This window comes from Denticeps clupeoides, chromosome 5, assembly GCF_900700375.1.
Source record: "Denticeps clupeoides chromosome 5, fDenClu1.1, whole genome shotgun sequence".
NCBI lineage: Eukaryota > Metazoa > Chordata > Actinopteri > Clupeiformes > Denticipitidae > Denticeps > Denticeps clupeoides.
The window spans coordinates 2,404,001-2,430,187 of NC_041711.1; the positions used below are offsets into that span (position 1 = coordinate 2,404,001).

General features: G+C 45.5%; 2 protein-coding genes across 2 annotated transcripts in view; both read right to left on the reverse strand.

Moving 5' to 3' along the window:
• Positions 1–25,969, reverse strand: part of LOC114790440 (integrin alpha-8-like) — a 28,131-nt gene extending 2,162 nt beyond the window's left edge. The window contains 30 exon segments of the mRNA XM_028980506.1: positions 108–230; positions 324–425; positions 1,709–1,822; positions 2,343–2,453; positions 2,533–2,691; positions 3,452–3,489; positions 3,492–3,556; positions 4,006–4,086; positions 5,181–5,260; positions 8,153–8,245; positions 9,106–9,253; positions 9,382–9,449; positions 9,543–9,680; positions 9,821–9,975; positions 10,620–10,675; positions 11,507–11,614; positions 11,721–11,766; positions 13,597–13,788; positions 16,004–16,209; positions 16,844–16,896; positions 17,093–17,149; positions 18,702–18,745; positions 19,313–19,357; positions 19,690–19,815; positions 21,025–21,070; positions 21,679–21,740; positions 22,432–22,555; positions 22,663–22,763; positions 25,390–25,523; positions 25,604–25,969. Of these exon segments, the coding sequence (XP_028836339.1) occupies positions 108–230; positions 324–425; positions 1,709–1,822; positions 2,343–2,453; positions 2,533–2,691; positions 3,452–3,489; positions 3,492–3,556; positions 4,006–4,086; positions 5,181–5,260; positions 8,153–8,245; positions 9,106–9,253; positions 9,382–9,449; positions 9,543–9,680; positions 9,821–9,975; positions 10,620–10,675; positions 11,507–11,614; positions 11,721–11,766; positions 13,597–13,788; positions 16,004–16,209; positions 16,844–16,896; positions 17,093–17,149; positions 18,702–18,745; positions 19,313–19,357; positions 19,690–19,815; positions 21,025–21,070; positions 21,679–21,740; positions 22,432–22,555; positions 22,663–22,763; positions 25,390–25,523; positions 25,604–25,941 (3,213 nt within the window). The 5' untranslated portion in view covers positions 25,942–25,969.
• Positions 22,560–26,187, reverse strand: part of mindy3 (MINDY lysine 48 deubiquitinase 3) — a 31,258-nt gene continuing 27,630 nt past the window's right edge. The window contains exon 16 of the transcript XR_003749802.1: positions 22,560–22,593. The gene's annotated coding sequence lies outside the window, so the exon portion shown is untranslated. The remainder of the gene's footprint in view (positions 22,594–26,187) is intronic.

The window sequence follows — 26,187 nt, forward strand, 5'->3', positions numbered from 1 at the left end:
ACGTTTGTCCCTGGGCTGTGCATGCTGGGGAAATTTATGGACACATCATTAGCACAGGAAAAGACTGCTGTGTGTGATGTGTTTGAAGCATGTGAAGAAGTGTGTACCTTCCACATGGCCAGTGTTAGCATGGCTAACACCAGTAACCCCAGCAGGATGGCCAGTATGATCACCCAAAGAGGAACAGCAAACGAGACGTCAGGTATGGCCCACACCACGAACGTCCCGATCTGACACACACACACACACACACACACACACACACACACAGTTAAAGCACAGAGAACCCATTTACAAACATACACACACACACACACACTCACCGATGCACTGTGCTGGGGTAGAGTGTGAGGCATCACTCTGTAGGGCATCTCCTGCACTCTGAAGGACAAGCTGGAGTTGAGGACGTACGGGATGTTCTGCCTCTGCACAAACACAAGACTTACTGTAATGTAGCACAATGACATAATGTAACACAACACACCATGTACGTTCAATGCATTAGTACTGGGGTGGGACAAAAATAAAGATAATTCAATAGATCAACATGGTGAGGCATCCTCTGGTGTCCAGTATCAGCACACTGAGCGTGTCCCTGAGCAAGACACTTAGCCCTGAGTGTCTCTAGTGCCTGTAAATCCTGATTGTAAGGTGTTCTGGATGAGGGCGTCTGATCAATTTTTACGCAGTGATTTAGTTAATAAAATATATTTGTCAATGAACCTTTATCACGTGACTGAAACGAGATGAGACAAATGCTGGTCAAACATTTCATATAATATTGTTGATACTAAATATGGTTTACAAAATAAAAACTAGACTAAAATGTCGTTTTCAGTGATGAAAACAAGATAAGATGTTATTTCCTCTCATTTAATCACATTATTATTATTTGTATGCAGTATTTCCACTCCCTGTCTCTATAACCTTGTTTTAATTGTGAAATGGGTTTAACTAAAAGAAAATGTTTTTTCCTCTATTCTACTTGTACTACATGTTGAATGGGTTAAAACAGAATTGCCTCGCTAAAAAATAGACAAAAATAGACTTTTCATTGACTAAAACTAGACTAAAATTGTCATGGATAATTCTGACTAAAATAAGATTAGACTAAAACTTGACTAAATTAAAATGAGTGTGGACGTGACTAAGACTAATAAAGACTAAAATGGCAGTTTGACACACAGACGGGACTGAAACTACAGTTAAGATAGGCTGGATGAACAACTATAATGATTTAAGTCTTATTTTTCCTGATGGTATTGAGGTGATATCGCAGGTCACTGAGAAGAAGGAGAAGGAGGTCGTTTCATTGTAACAGCATGAAATGAACTGAGAGAGAGTGCGTTAGAAGTGGCGAGTGAGTATTAATGCTCATTTGTAGGGAATGAAAGACTCCGATGCTCTTCCTGTCTTTGGTCCGTTTTCACTCGCTCGTGACAGAGAAGAAAGAGGCTGAAGAACAGAAAGGAGAAGGAAACAGAAGACGAGGCCGGATTGCGTGGGACAGAGAGGGGTTATCTTTGTTCTTTTTGTGTTTTGTGTCGACACCTGATACTGAGAGAGAAGAGAGGAAAGTGGATTTATGGAGTGATAGAGCCAGAATGTCAGCAACGTCAGGAAAACTGGGATCACATCAGACAAATGAAGCAGGTGGGAATAAATCCTGCAGCCTTCAGCCTCCACCTTCTGTGTGTGTGTATTTTACCTCTAAAAAGGTACTGGTCCACAGTCGTGAGCGGATTTTCACCACGGCGCTCTGCCCTCGATCCAGTCGGGACACGACACACTCCACACTGAAACACGTCACGGTGGAACAGTTCTGGAGACACACAGACGTTCCGTCACAGGGTCTGTAGAAACCCTCAGAGGTGAATGTAACAGCAAAAGCATTAAAACTGAACACCATTCCATACGGTCTCCATCCTCTCTGTTAGTGTCTCTAGTGTGTCTGTATAAGATCTCTGTGTGTACAATACTGAATATTCACACATGTGTTCCTGATTGGTGCTTCATCTGCAGAACGTGTGTGTGTGTGTGTGTGTGTGTGAGAGAGAGAGAGAGAGATGTGTACTTGATCCTTGACCCTACCTTATCTGACCTAGAGGTTTGATGGACAGTTCTTATCGGGACCAGCTGCTCTCTCTCTCTCCCTCTCACTCACACACACAGAATCACATACACACTCTCACATGTGCAAACACTCACATTCCAGCACACACTCATGCAGGGAGTTAAATGAGAGATGCTGTGTTGGATGCTGACAGATGACCCTTGAACTCTAAGTGATATTATAGGTCAGCTGTGTGTGTGTGTGTGTGTGTGTGTGTGTGTGTGTGTACCAGCGCTTTGCTGCTCTGAGTGGAGCTGGCAGCTCTCCTGCTGCGTCTCAGGCTGCTTGTGTTCTTCAGAAAACCCAGCAGCTCAGGAGTGTCCTGGAGAGACGGAGATGTCTGAGGGACAGAAGAAGTCCATCAGCAGGTAAAAACACAATACCAGTGTCTGTGTGTGAGTGTGTGTGTGTATAGATACCTCCAGCTGTAGTGGGTTAAGTGTATGGTTGCTATGGCAGCGGATGGGACCCTCGGTGAGGATCTGCAGGGCGTACAGGAGATGCTCGTCACGGAAACGCGCCGGCCAGCCCAGCGTCAGCAGCGTCCGGCTCAGGGAACTTGGACCCAGGTTATGAAGCTGTCGAGGTCAAGAGGTCAGATGCATTCATCATTTTGAAATCAACGCTCTCTTAGAGTTATCGTAGCAAGCAGCGAATGAGGGAAATGAATCGGAAGGACTGCATGGTGGACCAGTGACGGAGCCAACAAATCTGCATGAACATCCCACCCTGATGCACAGAACACACAGAATCATGTTCCCAGTAGAGTTCTGCGGTCTGGAACTAAACGGCGGAACCTCAGACTCTGTAACCTGAAGCAGCTGCGCAGGTCTGATAAATATTACAGCTCATTACAGCAATTAGTATCTGCAGGGCAGACGGCGTTCAGAAGCTCCGCCCACCTCACTTCCTCTCTTTGTCCCTCTTTCTTTGCGAGGACCAGTAATAACAGCAGTCATATGTGGAATTGAAGGCGGAGTCTGTTTGGTCCCCATGTCACCCCCAGGGTAAAACCGTGAGACAAAAACCGCAGTCTGGACCCCATTCGGCTTGTCCTCGCTGGGTAAACGGTTCAGTTCAGTTCCCGTTCTCCGCTGCAATCAGGAGTAATCAGCGGTTGAAACGTTCATCACTGTCTTCTACGCGACGCTTGGGGACATCTTGGAATGCCTGTCCTGTCCTAGGAACATTCTGAACAGCGCCGATGTGACGTCATGGTCAGAGTGACTTTAACTTGCAACAGGTCATGGGTCATCTTCACGCTGATGTGTGCAGCACAACGCAGTCAAAATTCACTTTTCAGCTTCGGCGCAGATGTTTGTGTGTGTGTGTGTCTACCTCATATATATGCTGCACCAGTGGGCCCAGTGTCTTCCTCTCTGACTGGCTTCTCTTGGGTTCCAGTTGGGAAGCGGCAGCACGATCTGCGCCGGATGGGATACCCTGCAGAGGGAGGGGTGGTGGGGGGGTTAAGGACTTCCTTATTAGCCTACACAGAAGGTCGAAGGTTACACAAGGGCCCTTCCATGTGTTCAGATGAAAAACACAAATACACTCATTGAGAAAAAAGCTGGATGAGCTGCATATTTTTATTGGTCCAGTTTACATTTTTGAAATCATGATAACTGTAAACAGGGATTAACACAGATTATGTGTTTTTTGATTTGTTCTATAAATTACTAAAAGTTTCTGCTTGAAGTGGAACGTACACCATGGTATCTTGCTTAATAAAGCACACGACCGGATTTAATGACCACCTACTTGCCAATCATAATCCAGTGTTGATTTATAGCGCATTGTCGATCAGGTATAATACGCTCACATGCAAGTCTCACCACTGAGCGGCCTCACTACTGTCTTAGTGTCGGGATAGAAAAGATCTGGGCACCCACCCTCTGAGGTCCACCTCAGCCCTGGCTGCGATGTTGACAGTCAATGTCACAGGATTACTCCTCGAGCTGTCTTTATTCGAGCTGTGGGACATATACACACACACACACACACACACACAGATTAATCTTCACACATAAAACAGCCACCCTATATCTACCATAGAGAAACTGTGTGTGTGTGTGCTTTAAGCAGGAGGACAGAGGAGGACATTCACGCCTGTCCTCTGTTCTGTTCATGTGTGTGAGCTGAAGAATGGAGTGTGTTCTGAATTCCTCAATCAAACTGGGGACCAAATGTCCACACAAAGCCCGGAACATGAGCAAACGGTGAATGGATATTTTCTGTTTGCGCAGGTGAGGATTAGTATCAGTCCTCAAAGGTTTAGGACTATTCTCTCTGTTTGGAGACATTATGAGGACACACACACACACACACACACACACCACACACACACACACACACACACACACATATATACTTATTTGTGTATAATATTCGACATACACAGTAATGTTGTAAACATATAAAATATATATAAGTACTATAGATGAATATATAGAAGACACATTTATAATACACACTCACATATATTTATTCTAGGTTCACTTAAATCCACTTTAGGTTAAGTGTCTCGCCGACAGTTATGTGAGAAAACAGATCGTACGCTATGGTAATATTTCTTTAAGTATTTATCTTTTATATATAAACATTTTCTCAACTAATGCCGTTTCACAAACAAAAGCCCTCCTGCTCATGTCTTCATGAGGACATCTGATACTCACTGTGATAGAAGAAGCACAAGCACACACACACTTATACTCTTGGAGAATGTCTTTCTCACATACTCACCACAAGCTACTGACCAAATGTGCAGTAGTCAAAATATCTGTACTTGTGTGTGTGTGTGTGTGTGTGTATGTGTGTGTGTGAAAGAGGAAGAGTACATGTTCTTTTCATCAGGACCCTGAAAGTAAAACCGAGGCCTGGTAAAATCATCAGAACATTCCTACAAAACTCTCCGTGTGTGTGTGTGTGTATTATGTGTGTGTGTGCGCAAGTGTTTCAGTTCACTTATCTGACAGATTGTTGGTTTAGAAAAATGTGTTTAAAGGAAAGAAAAAACAAACAATGTGTGAGTGAGAGAGGGAGAGAGGGAGAGAGAGAGCGCGCAAACCTGTGTATCTGTAGCTCAAAACTGATGCGAGGACCGGACTCCTCCAATCGCGGCGCAGCAAAACGCAGACCAACCAGCAACTACAGAGATGGAGAGACGGAGAGACAAAGCGAGAGACAGAGGGTGATCGTAGATGCTGGAGACACATTGCTGGACAGAGTAAAACATCAAAGGTCCATCAGTGCATCTGTAAACACTCACAGAAGAACAGCAGGGACACACACTTAAGTCTGTGTGTGTGTGTGTGTGTGTGTGTGTTTTAGAAGAGTGCAGCGGTGCTAGAAGTATGTCTGGATATTCTCACAATACAGCCTCAAAACCCTCCTGTGACTCACACACACACACACACACACACACACTCACACACACAGAGGGCCATATGCACCCTACATTTTTTAACCATGCAGAGAAAAAATGAGACACACACACACACACACACACACAGAGAGTGTAAATTACTTTCCCACTGGCAGAAATTCTCCTAAACTACAAAGTCACTTTACTACAAACGGAAGAATGTAACAAGCCGAGCTGAGCTCCCTCTCACACACACTTACTAATCCCCTACACACACCGTTCACACGTACACACCAACTCATTAACCCACACACAAATGCTCCCACACAACAGTGTCTACACCATTTAGAAATGTGTGTAAGTGTAGAATATGTCATTAAATGGTAGTGATAAACACTTGTGCATATATGAGTGTGTGTCCGCACAACACCTGCTGTGGGTTTTAGCAAAACATTGAAGTGATTGTTTTTGTCATTGTCACAACAAAGTGTGTCCCCTGCATTTAACCTTGGTGAGCAGTGGGCGGCCATGACAGGCGCCCAGGGAGCAGTGTGTGGGGACGTACCCTTGATCAAGGGACCTCAGTGGCACCTTGGTGGCTCGGGGTTTTGAACCCACTTCTTTACCAGCTTGGAGGTTTTTTTCAGCCTGTGAGAAGAGTGAAGCTCTTGCCACCCGCCTGAACATGGCCTGAACGCCTTGTAGCAGATACCTCAAATTGTGGATGATCAGTGTTCCAGTAAAAACCGGGTGTGTGGAGGGTACAGACTGGTATGCGTGTGTGTGTGTGTGTGTGTGTGTATGACTGCATGTTTACCATCCAAACACATCTGGATTGTCACAGCAACAGCCTGGTTTGAGGCACCAGTCACACATAAGAAACAGCTATTTATAAACACACACACACACACACACACACACACACACACATGCTCACAAAGGAGTACACAAGTCTGGATCTCATTAAGAAGCGTCCCCTTTCCTCTTACACACACACACACACACACACAGGGGACCAGAGCTGCTCTGTAGGGTGTTGACTACAGTAGAGTTCCTCTTCCCTCTGAACTGAGTCCAAAGGCAGAGGGTGCTCCTAAGACACGGTCCCCGTAGTGACCCTGTCCCCTCTGGCCAGGTTTCAACTGATCTCCGCATCTTCCTGATGTTCAGCAGAGGCCGAATTCAGACCAGTGACCTCGATATCACCAGACAGGGCTCTGAAGAACATCTGCATTCTGATGGACCCATGACCAGGATCAGAGAACATTGTGGCTCAATGAGATCCTATAGGGGGCGACACAGGTATACAACTCGGGGGTGAGTTTTACCCATCAGGCACTGCGCTCCTTCTCCGCCAGAGAGAAGATCAAAACGTTTACAGAACAGAACGTCTTTCTCTGATGCGATGTGTTCTGGTTTTTATTTGCTGGTTGAAGGAAACCAGTCTGTGCTGCCAGTGAAGACACTGGTAGAAGGACAGACCATTTCAGTGTGTGTGTGTGTGTGAGTGTGTGTGTGTGATAGGGAAGAGGGGGGGTTTGTGGCCTTGTCATTCTCATTTCCTGGTGCCATGCTAATTTGGCCCATGTGGCTTTAACCCCTGAGGCATGCACACACACACAAACATGCAACATACACATGCTAAAGCTACACACACACACCACACACACACACACACACATACACATACACAAACATGCAATATACATATACTAAAGCACACACACATACACAAACACACACACTGGTGCTGAAGGTTCTCTGTAACCTCACAGTCCAAATCTGGAAGCTGTTAGTTTGTCTCTCTCTCTTGTTCATTAAAGTCCCCCTGCCTCTCTCCCTCGCTCACTCCTGACCTCCTCATCACTCGCTCCTCCTCCTCTTTCTCCCCTCCCCCCTCCTCCTGTCTTCATGTGGACACCTGAACTCCTCACTTCCTCTCCATTCTCTTCTCCTTCTGAAATATTACTACTTTTTACCTTTGCAGTGCCTGAACGCTGATGACAGATGCGGTTCATATGAAGTGACTGACACACACACACACACACACACACACACACACACATATTTGTGTCAAATGGCATATTTCTAATAGCCAACATGTAACAGATCTGAATAATTTAAACATCTGGAACAGAGATCAGTGACCAGTTTAACACACACACACACACACACACACACACACACACACACACACACACACAGTGCAGTTTGCTCATAAGAGAAAACAGCCACATAATAGATTTATCAAAAAGAGTGTTTAACAAATCCTATTTTACTCTTTCTGTTCTACTCACAACTCGAACAAATACACTAGCAGTGATTACGTTCTGTTCAGAGGCGCCACTCTTTACCTTCATGGCTACTCTAACACTACTGTCACCGTCATCGTCAGCTTCAGGAGATGAGATCATTAACACGAGTGAAGCAGCAACAGGTTCTCAACACAGGAACTCCATCAGGACCGGGAGGAAAAACGTCCCCAAGAGCCAAGAGATGTCAAGGGCTGTCATCACGGCAAATGCTCAAGAGCCTCAGATATGAAACATGTTGCTTTGTTTACAATTTACAACGTTTATAAAGGAATCTCATGTGTGTTTTATATCTGCAGTTTTGTTCTGAGCAGTCCAGTCAGGGTTTGAGTGTGTGTGTGTGTGTGTGTGTCTGTGTCTTACATTAGTTCCTGCCACCATGGGGTTGCCCAGGTCACACACCACCATCCTCGTCTGGTTCTCTGCACGGTGCTCACAGTTTAGCCTCTGAAGGTCCTGTGTGAGAGACAGCACAGCATTCGACCTCCACACTCACATCTTCAGAATGTAACCTCCACTTCAGTCACACTCGGGGAGAGCAGGGAGGATCTCTCGCAAAGAACCACAAAGATTCAGAACCCCTGACCAACTTGGGCTGAATGTCCTAAACAACCTCCTTCTGTCATCATATCAGGACCGTGCTTCTGAATACATTTCGACAGATTCTATTAAATAAAGAGAGCAATCCAGGTGACAGATCGGTAGGACATTTACGCCAGGAGGTGCAGGACCAGAGCAACAAGGATCACCCGAGACCCGTCTAACCCCAGGAATGATCTTCATGAATATTATGGCTAAAATAGAAGCCTCTATCCCCATGAAACCACCAGTCAGTTTCATACTCTGGAACCAGCACTCTGTAGCCTACATTGATTTTCTATTTTTGTCTTTTTTTCACTGCTCATTTTTTGTTTTTTCATGTTGTTGATTTCTTTCCCAAACACACATACTGTATATGTATGTATGTATGTATGTATGTGTTTGTGTGTGATATATTTTTAATCTACTTCAGTTTATCTCACTGAAAAAGAAAGACTCTTGAACTGGCTAAGCTCTAGTTGGCTCTTTTTGTTGCACTCAAAACAAACTGTGATAATAAAATACGGGGTGCTGCAGGGTTCAGTGCTTGGGCCTTCAATTAATTTTCTCTCAGTACATAATCCCTCTTGATCTGTAAACCTTGACAGGCAAGCCTACGTCACAGTCAAGCCTGATGAAGAATTTCATTTAGAAAATGAAAATAATGTCTTTATAAAGTTATAAATGTAGATTTCTGTTCAGGGTTCAGTACTGTGTGTGTGTGTGTGTGTGTGTACCTCACGTCTTCTCTCAACTCCAACATATTCTGCTTCTGGTGGAAGGAGCACATGAAGCTCCGCCTCATAAGCTCCTTCACCCTCATTGGCTGAGTTAATAATCAGAGTCAGAGGGTTATCATCACCAATAACCAGCTCCTCCTGATCCCTACACACACACACACACACATTAAAGTGTTACAGCTACTAAGCTACAGAGCATCGTTACACAGAAAACTCAAAGATAGAGAAACTTAACACAAATTTATTAACACAGACACACACACACATACTTACATGAAGGCAGACAGCTTAAGATTTGGTATACACATGTTGTCTTCTCCACAATCCAAAAGGATGTAAGCCTAGAACACACAGGCACACACATCGGAAAACCACTTCTTTAAATAATGCAACTATAACTCACAATCTGAACACACACACGTACACACACACACCTGTTCCTGGTGGAAGGTCTTGCTGTAATGGTCCAGAATGGGGCGGAGGGATTGGCCTGGATGGGTGACGCTCTCATGCAAACTGTAGTTTAGGGTCATGCTGATGGGCGTCAACTTGTCACGAAACTCCGCCTCATCCTATACATCACACATGCATCAAAACAAAGCAGGAAGGGTGCAGAGTCAACACTGTGTAATGATGGCCTGCATAGAACAACCACAGAACAGTTTCTCCAACTGCATCGGTTTGTGTGTGTGTGTGTGTGCGCATATCTAACCCGTAGAAAGATGGTGTGGTTGTAACACAGGTGCTGATCCCGGTTGCTCAGAACAAGAAGGTGGTTAAGCTGGTGCTGTCTGGAGTTTATGAACAGAACCCGCTTCACAGCGCCCCTCTGCTTCAACCAGTCCAGCTGTAATTCTGTCTGTAGAGCTACACACACACACACACACACACACACACACACACACACACACACACAATAAGAACAATGACAAACAATGCAGCTCTTAATACACATAAACTGAATCAGATGAGGGGTTTAGAGTAAAGAGTCATTCACACTTCTGAGTAAAACTAATACGGGTTCTAGTAGCCTAGTTGGCAAGACAGTTGCCTCTGTTACCCCACTTACTACCATTGTGTCCCTGAACAAGACCCTTAGCCCTCAGTGTCTCCAGGGGGGGACTGTCCCTGTAACTACTGACTTTTGTTACATTTGTTTTACTATGTTTTGTCTGACAAGTATGTAGCTGAAATGACAATAAAACTCACTTGAACTTGAAACAGGAAGTGTGTGTGTGTGTGTGTGTGTGTGTGTGTGTGCATGCATTCCTCCAAATTCATTATTTATGAATTTGAACATGTAGAGACACACACACACACATTAATGACCCGAGGTTCTCCAGATAACCTGAAGGAAATAGATTATTCTCACCCAGCAAGTGTGTGTGTGTGGACAGGAAATGTGGACATATTGTGGACATAGCACATGCAATACACAGACACACATGCACACGCAACACACACACACACACACACACACACACACACATATGATTTAGAATGTCACTGACCTATAGATTCAGGAAGCCCGACACCAGACATTTGAATGCAAACAGCCATTTGGAGACTGAAAGAGACAATCAAACACAAACAGACACACACATCATTTATATACACACATACACCAATTTTCCCAACACGCACACACAAACTTCCTGTTTTCTGATATCAGTGTACTCCCTTAGGCCGGGATATTGAATTATTTAACACCCATTTGGCAACTTCCTGTCTTTCTGTAATTGTTGGTAATGGAGCCTTGTGTTTAGGTCAGGAATAATTCCCTAAATGCATACACACACACACACACACACACACACACACGCACACACACATGGTACTGTGTGCAGCACTGAGTAAAATGCAACTCCTGCTAACAGGAAATTTCCGTCTCCCATGACAACCATAAGCTCCGCTGCTTGTGAGGAATGTGTCAGCATAATACAAATATAGAGAATTCATAAACACACAGCCTGTCATAGAAACTGGTGGGGGCAGGCGTGTGTGTGTGTGAATGTGTATGTACAGACGTACAATGACATCACACACACACACACACACACACACACACACACACACACACACATCCAGCATGTGAGAGTACTGCATCATCTCATGTTCTGTGTGGAACCGGACCTGATGGAATCCAGCCCCGCCTTGACCTCCGAAGGTGTCGTCATGCAGGGTTAATGCAAATATTCAAGGGTGTGTGTGTGTGTGTGAGCATGCCCATTTACTGCTGTGACTGGGGTAATTATGCCACATCCTGGCCCCTGTGACCTGAGCTTGACCTCTGACCCCCTCCACCATACATGCCTGCGTGTGTGTACTTGTCAAAGTTTCTCCTTCTCTCCATATCGTCTCCAACTGTCTGATGTTTTGAAATCCCATAATGCCTCACCAGGCTGCCATGGTGCCAGTGTCGGGGAGACGGCAGCTCTTCTCGTCGGGGTTGAGGACTCGTGGAGTCAGGATAAGGTGAGCATTGATCGTCACAACGGGCCGCGCCCTGCAAACAGATTCACACAAACACACACAGACATGCTGCATGCATGAGAAGAATCTGTGAGTGTGTGTGTGTGTGTGTGTGGTGTGTGTGGGGGGGTGGTTCTCACCTGTACACCACAGCTTTCCCAACACCAAAGGCTCCAACAATCAGATCTACAAAGAGAGAGAGAGAGAGAGAGAGAGAGGCAGACAGCATGTTGGCTTCAAAGTGTAACACAGCTGGAAAAGATTTCTACATCACCACCAATCTTCATCTCAGACACACACACACACACACACACACTCGTTCAGAACGGTCAGGGGAAAACGTGAGAGGCCTCTGTTTGATAATTGTGTGTGTGAGATATATATTACATCTAATGATGATTTCACAGGTTGACTCATTTTTCAGATGCACACAGATTCAGTTTCAAAAGACAATCACAGATCAATTATATTCTAAAACTATGTGTGTGATTATATCATATTATTGATTTATATTATATAGGGTTTTGTGGTATAATTAGACTTATTAATGAGGATTTTTTTACTGTTTAAGTATCACTGTTTTGATAAAACAGAATTTAATAAAAAGGTTAACACACACACTTGGATTACAAGATGTAGTTGGTGTGTGTGTGTGTGTGAGGGTTGATAAACAGAATAAATCAAGCTACTGCAGAATGGAATGCCGGATTGTAACTTAAAACCTAACACACACACACACACACACACACACACACACACGAAAACATAAAAAAGAAGTGAGTAAAATGAAAGCTTACACCCTTCACCATGGGAGTCAGTGAGGGACTAATTTAATCTGCTGAAACGAGACCTGTCTGTAAAGCGCGTGTGTGTCTGTTAAACTCATTAAGGTGAGCGCCCTCTTCATTTTCTCCCTCTTTTCTCCTTGCTCTCTCAACACGTCCTGCGCTGCTCCTGGTCTCCACCCTCCTCCTCTCCACCATTCATCCCCTCATCACTCATTCACTCACACACATGAGAAGTGGGTGGCATTTCATCTCACAAACATGTTAAAGAAAACAAGAAACGTCTTGTTTCACATAAGCTGCGCCTACACACACACAGACATTTTACTAAATGCTGATCAGGAGGTCTTGACCTTTCAACTTTAACTTATGCCCTTCATACTGAATGTTATCCATGGCCAGAGGGCTGAAGAAAATTCAGGCACATAAACTAACCCTCACACACACACACACACACACACACACACAATCTCTCTCTCATTCGGTTGAGTGTGTGGTCAGGTGTCAGTGCTGTACGCTGCACTGCAGTCAGCTCAAATCACATGGAGCTGCAGAATGTGTGGAGTTTCTCCACTGAGCCACTGGTCCAGGATCAGTGTGTGTGACTGTGTGTTTGTGTGAGAGTGTGTGTGACTGTGCTGTGAATGCCACCCACATACTTTCATCAAGCTGTCTGTAATGAGAACTCACAAGAGACCAATGTGTTGGCACTACTGTGGCCCCGTCTCTCTCTCTCTCTCTCTCTCTCTCTCTGTCGATGTGTGTGAGTTACTTTGTGCGAGAGCTGTAATGAACTTAATGTGTTTTTGTGTGTGATTCTCACATTTAATGCTGAATGAGGTGTGTTACTGTACACAACAAACACACAAGACTAAACTGTGATGAACCACACACACACAGACACACACACACACACAGACACACATCTTTCTGACCCGGTGAGAGTGGAACTCTTCCTCTGGTGAAAGAACCAGACCAGCCCTGCAGCCTGGAAAAGCCATCTGGTACCCATGCATGCATGTACACACACACACACACATGCACGCACAAAAAACATGAAAGATGAAACCCTGCATCAAGAGTGAATCACAAATTCCCCAACAGTAGAGGCATCATGAAACACACACACTCATTCTGCTGGGCTCTCACACTCATGTTCTTGGCTGTGTTCCTCTGATGTGCTATCCAGAGCTTGAGGGGACCAACGTGAGGTGGGCGGGGCTCCGGTTACCTGGGTAGTGGTTGTTGTCGATGTCCCCGTCCCCACGAAGTGTGAAGCCGAATCCAGGTGGAGATCCAGATGACGGCCAGGACCCACGCAGCACCTGGGAGGCGAGGGGTCGGATCCCGTCCGAGTCCCCGTTAAAGATGAACACGCAGCCCTGACGCTCCTCACAGCCGAACGGAGAACCGACCGCTACGTCTGGACAGACAGACAGACAGATCTAATTCTGCACATAGAACCTGGTTTTTGAAATATCTCACAGTGAATAACTCCATCTAAACAGACACACACACAGGTGCCCCATTCCTATAAAGGAGCAGAAAAGCAGGAAGAGGACAATCGGGGTGTGCAGGAACTCATGGGTTCACTGGCCCTATAGGCCCCTGTTTTCAGGAGTAGCCACTTCAGTACCCAATCTGGCAACCCCATATAACCCTCCACTGTGTAATAAAAGTTCAATTTTAAAGCAGAAATGCACTGAATATCAAACCTGGTATATCAAAACGTAGCTAATTAATATGAAATTAAGTCAAATGGTGCACAGGCCTATTATTAACTTTCATCAAGATCTTGGCAAGCATACCAGATTCCCAGGAAATGTCCACATGCTTACTGAATACGCGCTACACAAATACTGAAGTCCAGTTTTTTATTTTTTTGGCATACGAAACCTAGTGGAGCTGCACTCATCTCACATTCTTCATTTATTTAAAACTAGTCTGTCAGTTAAATGTGATCGCAGATGTAGTGTTTTTATAAAATGTAATATTTCTACAGAACAGCTGTTTATTCATCTCCGATATGAAACACCTCTGGTCCCACCCCTGTGTTCACCAGAATACAACATATCTGCTCACGTTCCTGTGTAGGAACCTAGAACTAGAACAAGCTCTGTCCAGAGCGCACCAAACGAAACTCCACCAGAAGACCACGTGTGATGTTCTGTGTTCGTGACGGTGACGGTGACGATGACGGTGACCTCTCTGGATTATTCCAGACGACAGAGGGGCTCTTGGGGCAGGAAGATGAAGGGCAGGAAGAAGGGATGAGTTTAAATGAAAACTCAGGTGTTCCTCAGATCTGCTCAACCAATCATCAGCACCAAGGGAGTGGTGCACACACACACACACACACACACACACACACACACACACACACACACACACACAAAGACTGTAGAGAGCAAAGAAGGGAGGAAATGACCAAGGAAGGAAAAAGAAACTTCATAATCACAGTAAGAAAAACACAGTCAGTGAGTTTCCATTTACCTCAGCCACCATGACTGATCTGAACGTGTGTGTGTGTGTGTGTGTTTGTATTTGTGCATGTGTGTGTTCATGTACACTAATAACTAAATAACTGCTGAAATAAAGAGCGCTGTTGTCCGTGTATCTGCGTGTGTGTTTCTGTTAATGCCTGCTGACGGGCACGTGGCCCCTTGGTGACCTCTGAGGGGACGGACCACAGACACAAAACCAACACAGAGAGCACAATCACTTCAAAATGTAATGCTGATATTTGTGCAGTTTTGTAAATCTGCAGCAGCCAGGCGTGAGCAAAGAGAGCAAAAAACAAAGGGAGAGAATGTGTGTGTGCACGCGCATGTTACACATTCCTCCTACATTTTTTTGCCAAATGTAGGAACCCTGCCTGCAATAGCACTCCATCAATATACACACACACACACACACACACACACAAACACACATACACACACAGACAGGCACCTCTGCCTGCATGTGCATAAATGCAGTGGAAGCTATAAATTCTATTTTATAGAACAAGGGTGGACGTGAGTTTTATCAGAAGAAAAACTTCAAACACAAGAGATACGGTTTCAGTAAGGAGTGCACACACACACACACACACACACACACACACTCAAACACTCACAGACACACACATCTATTAAATTAAGTGCTATGTGCCTTGCTGAAACCTTATCTTTTAACCCAAACCCACCCCTCACACCCATCACGGTTTCTGTCTACAGAGGGTCCTTCTGAATAAGGACATTTCAGCATTCCCTTCATCTGCAATCCTGGAAACACGCATCACAGAGCTGTATGCATCCCCACAGAGCCAGGTGCTGCTTCTAGATGGTGCAACAGTCTATTTCGTGCTCGTAATCACGTTCAGCAATGCATCTGCACCGACTGAATCATGCTCACAGCGTTTTTCTGCATTAAATGCAGTCCTTACTAAGATGCCACCAATAATGTGTTTGTGTTTGTGGAGCAGGTCTGTGGGCAGGAAGAGTGAATGTGACGTCCTCATTGGCTGATTTTGATTTCCACCACAATCCCTGACAAAATGCACTTTGATTGTACAGGAAGAGCTGAAGGTATATGACCTCCTACACACACAGAAAGTTCTGTCCATGTGTTAGAAGAACACACACACACGTACACACCATTGTACCCGTCCTGGTTGAGGTCTCCCAGTGGGGCGATGGCGCCGCCGAAACGCCCGAACAGATGAGTGCCGGTGAGGAGGGTAGGCAGGGTGAAGGTGAGCGTGTGTGTCTGCAGGTAGAGGTACACACGGCCGAGCTCACGGGGGTTACTCTCCTGCTCGCGCTCCATGTAGAGAGGAGCTCCGACCAGGACGTCGTCCAGGCTGAAACCCACACAGAGAATAAATCTGTAGAAATCTGCGGCTCGCCGGTGGTTGCCATAGAAAGACGGAGAGGGAGACAGACGGAGAGGGAGACAGACAGATGTTTTCAGCTGTGAGCTGGACTGTGCTCTGCTTTATGTAAATAAGTGTGTGGGGCATGATCAGACCGCTGGACTGTTACTGTTATGAGTGTGTATTACACGCATGTGTGAGTATTTTTAGTATAAAATAAACAGACATTAATTACAGAAACTCAGAACAGGCCTTCAATCTGAGCCAGAACTGGATTCCAGCAGGACACACACACACACACACATACACACACATAATTCACAATACAATTGCACAACATCTGACCAATTAAAAGTGGGACCTGACAGAATGAAAGGTACGTTTGAACGCAGGACATGAGGGGTCGTATATCCCGAACCCAGAGAATTGACCTCTGTTACAGGACGCTGAGCATGATGAACACTGGACTGAACCGTGTTCGAGATACGAGTGTGTTATGGTACCCAGGTACTCAGGGAGTGAGCAGCAGCTGGGGAATGAATGAAGTCCAGTGGTGTGGCGCCCTGCGGAATCCTGTCCTTGACACACACACACACACACACACACACACACACACACTCACCCATCACCATTGACATCAGTCACTGCCACTGTGTAGCCAAAGTAAGACGCCATCTGCAAGGAAAAAAAAAAAGATACTACAGACTAGAATAAACGCACAAACACATCCTAACATCCTAAATCAATTACACATACTGTCTATTATCTCCATTATAGAGTGGAGTTTAAGTTTAAAAAGCATGTGGTTTAGTGGTATGTAAAGATTTTTGTAACTGATGTGTAAAGGATTGTGTGTAAGGATGTGTGTTACCTGCTCTCCAGTAAAATTGTGTATGAAGGTCAAATCTGAAGCACTTATGATGGCCACCTGCGGAAAAAAGACCCATTAATTTACCACTTACCAACACTTTATCAAATGCTAACGATCCATTTACTAAACCCTTACCATCCATTTACCACTTACCAACACTTTATCAAACACTAACCATCCATTTACCACTTACCAACAATTTATCAAACGTTAACAATCCATTTACTAAACCCTTACCATCCATTTGCCACTTACCAATACTTTATCAAATGCTAACATCCATTTACTAAATCCTTACCATCCATTTACCACTTACCAACAATTTATCAAACGCTAACAATCCATTTACTAAACCCTTACCATCCATTTACCACTTACCAACACTTTATCAAACACTGACCATCCATTTACTAAACCCTTACCATCCATTTACCACTTACCAACACTTTATCAAATGCTAACAATCCATTTACTAAACCCTTACCATCCATTTACCACTTACCAACACTTTATCAAATGCTAACAATCCATTTACTAAACCCTTACCATCCATTTGCCACTTACCAATACTTATCAAATGCTAACATCCATTTACTAAATCCTTACCATCCATTTACCACTTACCAACACTTTATCAAATGCTAACAATCCATTTACTAAACCCTTACCATCCATTTACCACTTACCAACACTTTATCAAATGCTAACAATCCATTTACTAAACCCTTACCAACACTTTATCAAACACTGACCATCCATTTACTAAACCCTTACCATCCATTTACCACTTACCAACACTTTATCAAACACTGACCATCCATTTACTAAACCCTTACCATCCATTTACCACTTACCAACACTTTATCAAATGCTAACGATCCATTTACTAAACCCTTACAATCCATTTACCACTTACCAAACCATTTCCAAGACTCCCCACAGAGCACCATCATTATTATCATCTTCACCACACCACAACATAGAGACCATTAAAATCTGACTAAATTAAATTAAAATGCTGCAAAATGAATAATGAATCAACTTCACACACATTTCTGTGACATTTCACATAAATGGGGCCATATGAACGTTTTATTGGAATTTTAAATAGACTTACTTAATTGGAAAGTGTGTGTGCATGTGTGTGTGTACACATGCTTTCAGTAAACATGAAACATACATCTGTGACCCCCACCCACCCGCACCCACACACACAAATTTGAGAAACGGGGGGACACCCAACCCCCTAAAATCCCCATGCTGGAATGGTGTGCTGGGAATTAAGAGTTAAAATAACAACCAGATGGAGACGACCAGAGGCAACGAGACAGGCGTATGCATACACACTCTACTCACACACACGATAACACACACGTCTTATGTCAGAGGGACCGGCAGGACAATTCCAGGAGCGCTGCAGAGAGTCTGAATATTGAGGGTATATTTAGATGCGAGAATGAATTAATTAATGAACCCGCCCCCCCCTCAGTAAAATCCCTGCAGGCATTTCCAGATAAGAATCACACACACACACCGTGACCCCCACTCACTCTCCCACATCCATTATATTCGTCCGTTTCCTCTTCGACACACACACAGCAGTACTCACATATCCAAAGTTCTGAGCTCCTCGTGGTACTCCAGCTACAAGTTCTGTGTCAAACAAAAAGATGTCAAATGTCACACACATATAAACACAATCTCAAAAAGGCACTCACACAAAGCTGTGTTCTTACTGACAAACCCTCCTAATGTAACATTTTCCTATAAAGAACGTGTGTGTGTGTGTGTGTGTGTTTATGTGATTGTGCATTATTGACGCTTCCCTTTTTTGGAGTTATGTGTGTATTTGCTTGTGTTGACTGTGGTCTGATGGATGAAGGGATGAAATCCCACCCAAACAGAGAAAAGACAAACTGAGCTACAAACCACAAACTACACATAAACAGAATTGTCCACAACGCGACACATAATGTCCGAGATCCGTACTGCCGGAATCCTGACATCACTAGAACTTCCCTGTCTGTAGCGGTTCTAACTGTATACACACACACACACACACACACACACACACACACACACACAGGCAACACAACACATAAACACTAGGATTTATTGCAGGACTATTAAACGTTATGTGGCATCCAATAAAATACTTTGGGCATTAATGTGAAAAGGTTATTGAGAGAGTCTGTGTGTGTGTGTGTGTCTGTGTGTTACCTTGTGCTGAGTCTCCTGTAAACTCTCCCACTGTAACAGAGTATCCTGCAGGCAGCAAATTAACATGAGTCAGATCTGAGCTGAAGGTCCAGAACGTTTGATTTAAAATAGAGCAGATCTGTTATAAATGTGCGTTTATTAGAAGATGTGCTTTGATGAATGGAAAATTAATTTGTGTGGAAGTTTGAAGTTTGATTGCATGAAACCTCATCTGAGGCGGTTAAAGGGCCAGTTTGGTGAAAAACGATCAGCTAGTGTTCTCTTTTCTTTTTTTTTTTTTTTTAACCAGACAGGCTCTTTAAGGTGGGGGTTTAGTCTATAAAGGGCTTCAAAACACATCATACATAATGGTGCATTGTGGGTAATGCCCCTCTCACCCAAGTAGCTGTCATCATAGCTGTCTGCAGCGGCGCCCGTCTGTTTCTCTCCCTGCACCTGACGCAAAATCGTCTTCAGCGAGTATCCGTTCAGAATTTCGGCCACGCCCACAGTGATCACCTGACCTGTTCTCATTGACATGCACAAATACATATATACACATTAATATTATCTGCAGGGGGTCAAACTGGACACTGAAAGTTACGTGTTAAGTTGTAGTGACTTTACATCAATGTAACCTGGTCCTGGAGGAACATCTGCCAGAAGTCTCCAGACCTGCCTTCGTTAGGCTCCAGCATTTTTAATGGCCTAATAATGAGTGGTAGGCTAAGCAGCCATGTGGATTGGAGTGAAAACGTACTGTCAGACGTTCATCCAGGATCAAGCTTGCGAAATGCTATTTTTAATATTTAACACCATAAAAATAACACACGACATGGTAACCATAATGTAACACAACAACCTTAAAATAGGACACTATAACATTATATGCAACACTACAGGAATAACGTAGCACACAACACAATAACCATAATGTAACAAAAAATACCCATCAAATAGAACACTAGACCCAAACATAACACACCCTAACACTCACTTCAACTGGATATACCCTGTGTGTGTGTGAAAGGGATTATTAGAGGGCCATTTTGTGGCCAAACGGATGTGTGAGGTGTGTAGGTGTGTGTGTGAGTGTGTGTTCACTAATGAGTGTAGTCACACAGATGTGCTTCCTGTAAACACCCACTTGAGAGCCGCCAGTTCAGGGTCCTGCCATTACACACACACACATGTAAAAAAAATCTGGGGCTGTGTGTGTGTGCACATGCGACATTCGCTGAGGTGCAGGAATCACTGAAGGAGTTCTTCAGGCGGAAGAAAGACTCCCAGAGCTCCCAGCAGGGTGTCGACACCAACCCTGTTTTCATTACAACAGAGTTATGTTTGACCTCCAGAACCATCTCTCTCTTTCTCAAACACACACACACAAGAGCATCTGTTTGGCACCAACATTAGGATTCCTGCCATAACCCCCCTTCAGTTTCTTATTTTTCTTTTGCTCTCATTTATTATTTCATCCATGCAGGAATTTTATTAATCATGTATAAGCACACACACACATTTCTTCTCCAGACTGAGTGAGTTGAAGAGACGAGATGTGCTCTAATGTATCTGTAAATGTCCACTGATGAACATTAACAGACAGAATGACTTCTTGCTGACTTCTCCATCACAAACTCAGTGTTTCACATTGATTTCCACTTCTCTCTGTGCCTACAAGACTTCGTTTTATAAGGCCCGATGGAGAAACATATTTCTAGTCGGTATTTTACCTTGCCAGTAGAAGCTGCCTGGTCCTCCCACAACGAGCATGCCCTCCTGTAGAGACCACACACACACACACACACACACACACACACACACACACACACACACACTTCTTCATTTCTAAATCGTCAAGTGTAAGGGTGATGTAATATTCCTCCACTACTAAGTCTGTGTGTGTGTGTTTGTGCACTATGAGGCCACAGAAAAAGAAAAGAGTGGCACTTACACTATTGGCAAAAAAAAGCTGCTCATGATGACGGTTAAGTGACAGATTTGAGAAAAGAAAGAGAATAAACATTAAACGTGTGTCAATACATTTACATTACAGCCCTTATCCAGTAGTTACAGGGACACTCTGGGTTAAATGTCTTGCTCAGGGACACGATGGTAGTAAGTGGGGTTTGAACCTGGGTCTTTCTGGTCTTCTGCTTTAGTCGAGTGTGCTACCCGCCAGGCTACTACCAGCCCTCACCCTGTAGCCGCACGGATGAAATGAATTCTGTACATACTACAGCTTCATATTCTGGCAGGGGGGCAGGAGGAAGAGGAGATTAAAAGACGTGTCCGGTGAGAGGGAACTGATCTGGGAGCTCTGTGAGGTTGTTTATGGAAGCGAGTGTGTGTGTGTTTGTGTGTGTGTGTGTGTGTGTGTGTGCTACCTTGGTGAAATCCACACTGAAACCCGCCTGACAGAATCCCTGCCCCTCAGGGTCTGGATTACCTATAAAAACACAGATTAACAGCAGTTTTACATGGAGAACCACAACACTAGTCAGCAGCTGTGTGTGTGTGTGTGTGTGTGTGTTATCTAACTATACTTTTGTATAAATATCAGTGTGTGTATGTTTGAATGTGTGTGTTCAGTGTTCAATGAAGTGCGTAAAAGACACACACACACATACTCAGTCAGCAGGCACTGTTGTGTGTGTATGTGGTGTGTGTATGGGTGTGTGTTCTACGTGAACTTTCTAACTTCCTCATCCGGCATTCCCACCTTCTTCCTGTCGCTCTCATTCACCTCAGCTCCTCTCTTCTTTCTGCCTGTGTGTGTGTGTGTGTGTGTGTGTGTGTGTGGCGCTTTGGCACAGTCACAGTACAGATCTACTCAGACACGTCTGGCACTTAATGTGTTTGACTTGCAATTCCGAGTCCTTTAAACACACTCAACACCAATGCATCTCTCTCTCTCTCTCTCTCTCACACACACACACACACACACACACACCATATTCCCATACATGTGTGTAGGTTTAATCTGTTTTCATGTATTGTAACTGTGTATAATTCCTGTTGATGAGAGGAGTGTGTGTTTTACAACAGCTGTGTGTGTGTGTGTACTCACACTTGTTCTGCAGTGTGAGTACTGAGTATATGAATGTGGTATGTGTGTGTGTGTGTGTGTGTGTACTCACTAGTTCTGCAGGGTGAGTACTCGGCGTAGGCGCTGAAGTTCTGGATGGCGATGTAACAGGTGCCCACTGGGTCCATCTCTCCCCCGATCTTCACTGTTCGCCAGTGATACAGTGGAGCGCAGGCCTAAACACACACACACACACACACACACACACACACACCTCCCCATCACAACACAACTCGAGTTTCTACAACACCAGTATTTCCCACAATGCACCAGGTCAACTCACCACCACTTTGCCTTTGTGTGCACGGACTGATGCTCCAAACCACTGATGAGATTTAAACTCCAGCGGCTCCCGAGTTCCATTCACCTTGACCATCCTATTATCTGAGAGACAGACAGACAGACGGTGAGACAGACAGACAAAAGAGAGTGACTCAGATAGAGGAGAGTGAGACAGATAGAGTGATTCAGACAGAGGAGAGTGATTCAGACAGAGACGCATGAGAAATACAGAAGAGAGTGAGACAGATAGAGGAGAGTGAGACAGATAGAAAAGAGTGATTCAGACAGAGGAGAGTGATTCAGCCAGAGGAGAGTGAGACAGATAGAGGAGAGTGAGACAGACAGAGGAGATTGAGACAGATAGAGGAGAGTGAGACAGACAGAAGAGAGTGATTCAGCCAGAGGAGAGTGATTCAGACAGAAAAGAGTGAGATAGACAGAAGAGAGTGAGACAGACAGAGAAGAGTGATTCAGACAGACATGGGTGAGACAGACAGAGGAGAGTGAGAAAGATAGAAAAGAGTGATTCAGACAGAGAAGAGTGAGACAGACAGAGGAGAGTGAGACAGATAGAGAAGAGTGAGACAGACAGAAGAGAGTGATTCAGCCAGAGGAGAGTGAGACAGATAGAGAGTGAGACAGACAGAGGAGAGTGATTCAGCCAGAGGAGAGTGAGACAGACAGAAGAGAGTGAGACAGACAGAGAAGAGTGATTCAGACAGAGAAGAGTGAGACAGACAGAAGAGAGTGAGACAGATAGAGGAGAGTGATTCAGACAGAGGAGAATGAGACAGACAGAAGAGAGTGAGACATACAGGAGTGAGACAGACAGGAAAGAGTGAGACAGACAGGAGTGATTCAGACAGAGAAGAGTAAGACAGACAGAGGAGAGTGAGACAGATAGAGGAGAGTGATTCAGATAGAGAAGAGTGAGACAGACAGAAGAGAGTGAGACAGACAGGAGTGAGACAGACAGAGAAGAGTGAGACAGATAGAGGAGAGTGATCCAGACAGAGGTGATCAAAACAGATAGAAGAGAGAGATTCAGACAGAGAAGAGTGAGACAGACAGAAGAGAGTGAGACAAACAGAGGAGGCAGGCAGACAGACAGAGAGACAGGCAGGGGAATGGATTATAAAGTCACAGGGAAATAAAATCCATCAAAAGAAACATTCAATCATCAAACACCATTCTGCTGATTCTCAGGCTGTGGGTAAGGACCCCTCAGGGGTTCAGGCCTTCAGGGGTCACGTTGAACAAATAAAGACACGCGTGAGACTGGTCAGGTGTATCAGGCTGGGAGAGTGTGTGGCTCCCAACTGCAGACTGTCTATGTAATAACAGGACATTGCTGGATGAGACAGAGGAACTGTCCATGGTGCTGGTTCCTCGAGGGTCAATAAAAACAGAATTTCAGATCCTCCTCATGCACAGAGCCGGACTCCAGAAACGTTCTAGATTCCAAGACATCCAGCAGAAATTGAAAGTCTTTTCAGGGCTGCCACAGCATGAATCCCGCTTTGAAACGTTCGCACGCCATTCCTGGTCACAAGACCGTAACAACAGGCATCTCTCAAGCCCACACGCCGTGTGACGCTGGACCATGCGCCCCAGCTCCAAACTAAAAATAAAATAATCACGCACCAGACCGACCACTCCATTGTTGGAGAGGATGTGAGCGTGTGGATGTGTATTACACGCGAGGACGAAGATAACGGGTTCATCAGCGGCAGCTCATTACGCGTCAAACATCTGCAGCACATCAGCGGGTCCCCAGCAGGATCTGCGTCACGTGCAGAACGTCACACAGGACGGGACGACTAGGACGACAGCAGATCCTCAGGACCACGTCTTTCCTGTCAGGGCGTACAGTGTGTGTGTGTGTGTGTGTGTGTGTGTGCAGTGGGGGTCCAGCAGAACAGCTGGGTTTGTTTAAAGAGCCGCTCACCCCAAAGCTCATAAAAACTCGTTCCGTCCCCTTTTCTCCTCATCTCCTTCCCTCTGCTTTACATACCCAGTCCAGCATGCTCTCTTTCATCTCTTTATGGTCAGTGTGTATGTGTGTGTGTGTGTGTGTGTGTGTGTGTGTGTCACGGCTGGCAGACAACGATTTCCTCTTATGTTATTTCAGCAGACTAATCAGGAAGGATTCATGCATAGATCACATTACGGGAACATTACAGCACCTGGTGATACTTCAAAGGTTTAGGAGACACACTTACACACACACACACACACACACACACACACTGTTTTGGCTGAGTAAAATGAAGGTCTTCAGTATACCCAGAGGAATTGTAGTGTGTGTAAGTGTGTAAAATTGTCTCCCATTGAATCTGAGCGAAAACAAACCGAGCGCAGAGACACAATCGTCCGTCATGATGTTCAGCCTTAAAAATCCAACCGGGGTGTTTTAACTTGACCTCTGACCCCCCTATCAATCATAGAGAAAATGCTGAACCTGCCCAACAGTAACGGTGACCTCCGGCGGGGGGTCAGACTCCTGACTCCAGTTCTCCATCGTTCCTCACAACACCATCCTGTCCATATTCTACGTATATTTTATTTTAATAAGTAGTCTCCTTATTGTTTAAAACGTTTATATTTCGCCGTAAGAAATATATGCCGCAGAATGAAAGAAGCCGCGGTGCGCCCCCTGGCGGCCGCGCGTCCAGGTGCGCACCGCGGGCGGCGTCACCTGAGCTGCGGGGCCGGGCTCGCTACTCACTGGCCTTGTCGAAGGGGATCTGCCGGCAGGACTGGGGCTCGCCGGGCGCCCAGGGGCAGTAGTACACGGCGCCGCCCTCCACGATGCCCGGCTGGGACGTGTTGGCCTTCGGGGCTCCGACCAGCACGACCACCCTGCAACACAGCAGAAGCGGCCCCGTCACAGCGCCGCACGGCTTCACACCCCCCTCCGCCTCCGCGGACCCGCAACTCACGCCCGGCTGTCCGCGCTGGGCCGGTAGAAGTCCACGGAGTAGCCGAAGTATCCGCCCGCGGGTCCGCTGTACACGGAGGTCTCCTCCACGTCCAGGTTGAAGGCGGCGGCGGCGGCGGCGGCGGCGCACAGCAGCAGCGCCACCGGCAGCGGGGGGTCCCGGGCGCACCGGGGCATGGGTGCGGGCGGGCGGGCGGGCGGAGCGTGGAGCGACGTGCCCGGTCCCGGGTCCAAGTTCACGCGCGCGTGTGAGTCCTGGTCCTGCTCTCCGCGTGGCGGTCGCGCGCCTTTCTGAAGGAACATCAGCGCGGGCTGCAGACCCGCATCAAAGCTCCTCATACGTCATCAGCCCGCCTCTTTACACACACACACACACACACACACGCACACACACGCACACACACAACGCACACACACACACTTACCTACTCTCTCTCTCACTCACACACTTACCAACTCTCTTACACACTCACACACTTACCAACTCTCTCACACACTTACCAACTCTCTCTCTCTCATACACACACACACACATACCAACTCTCTCACACACTCACACACTTACCAACTCTCACACACTCACAC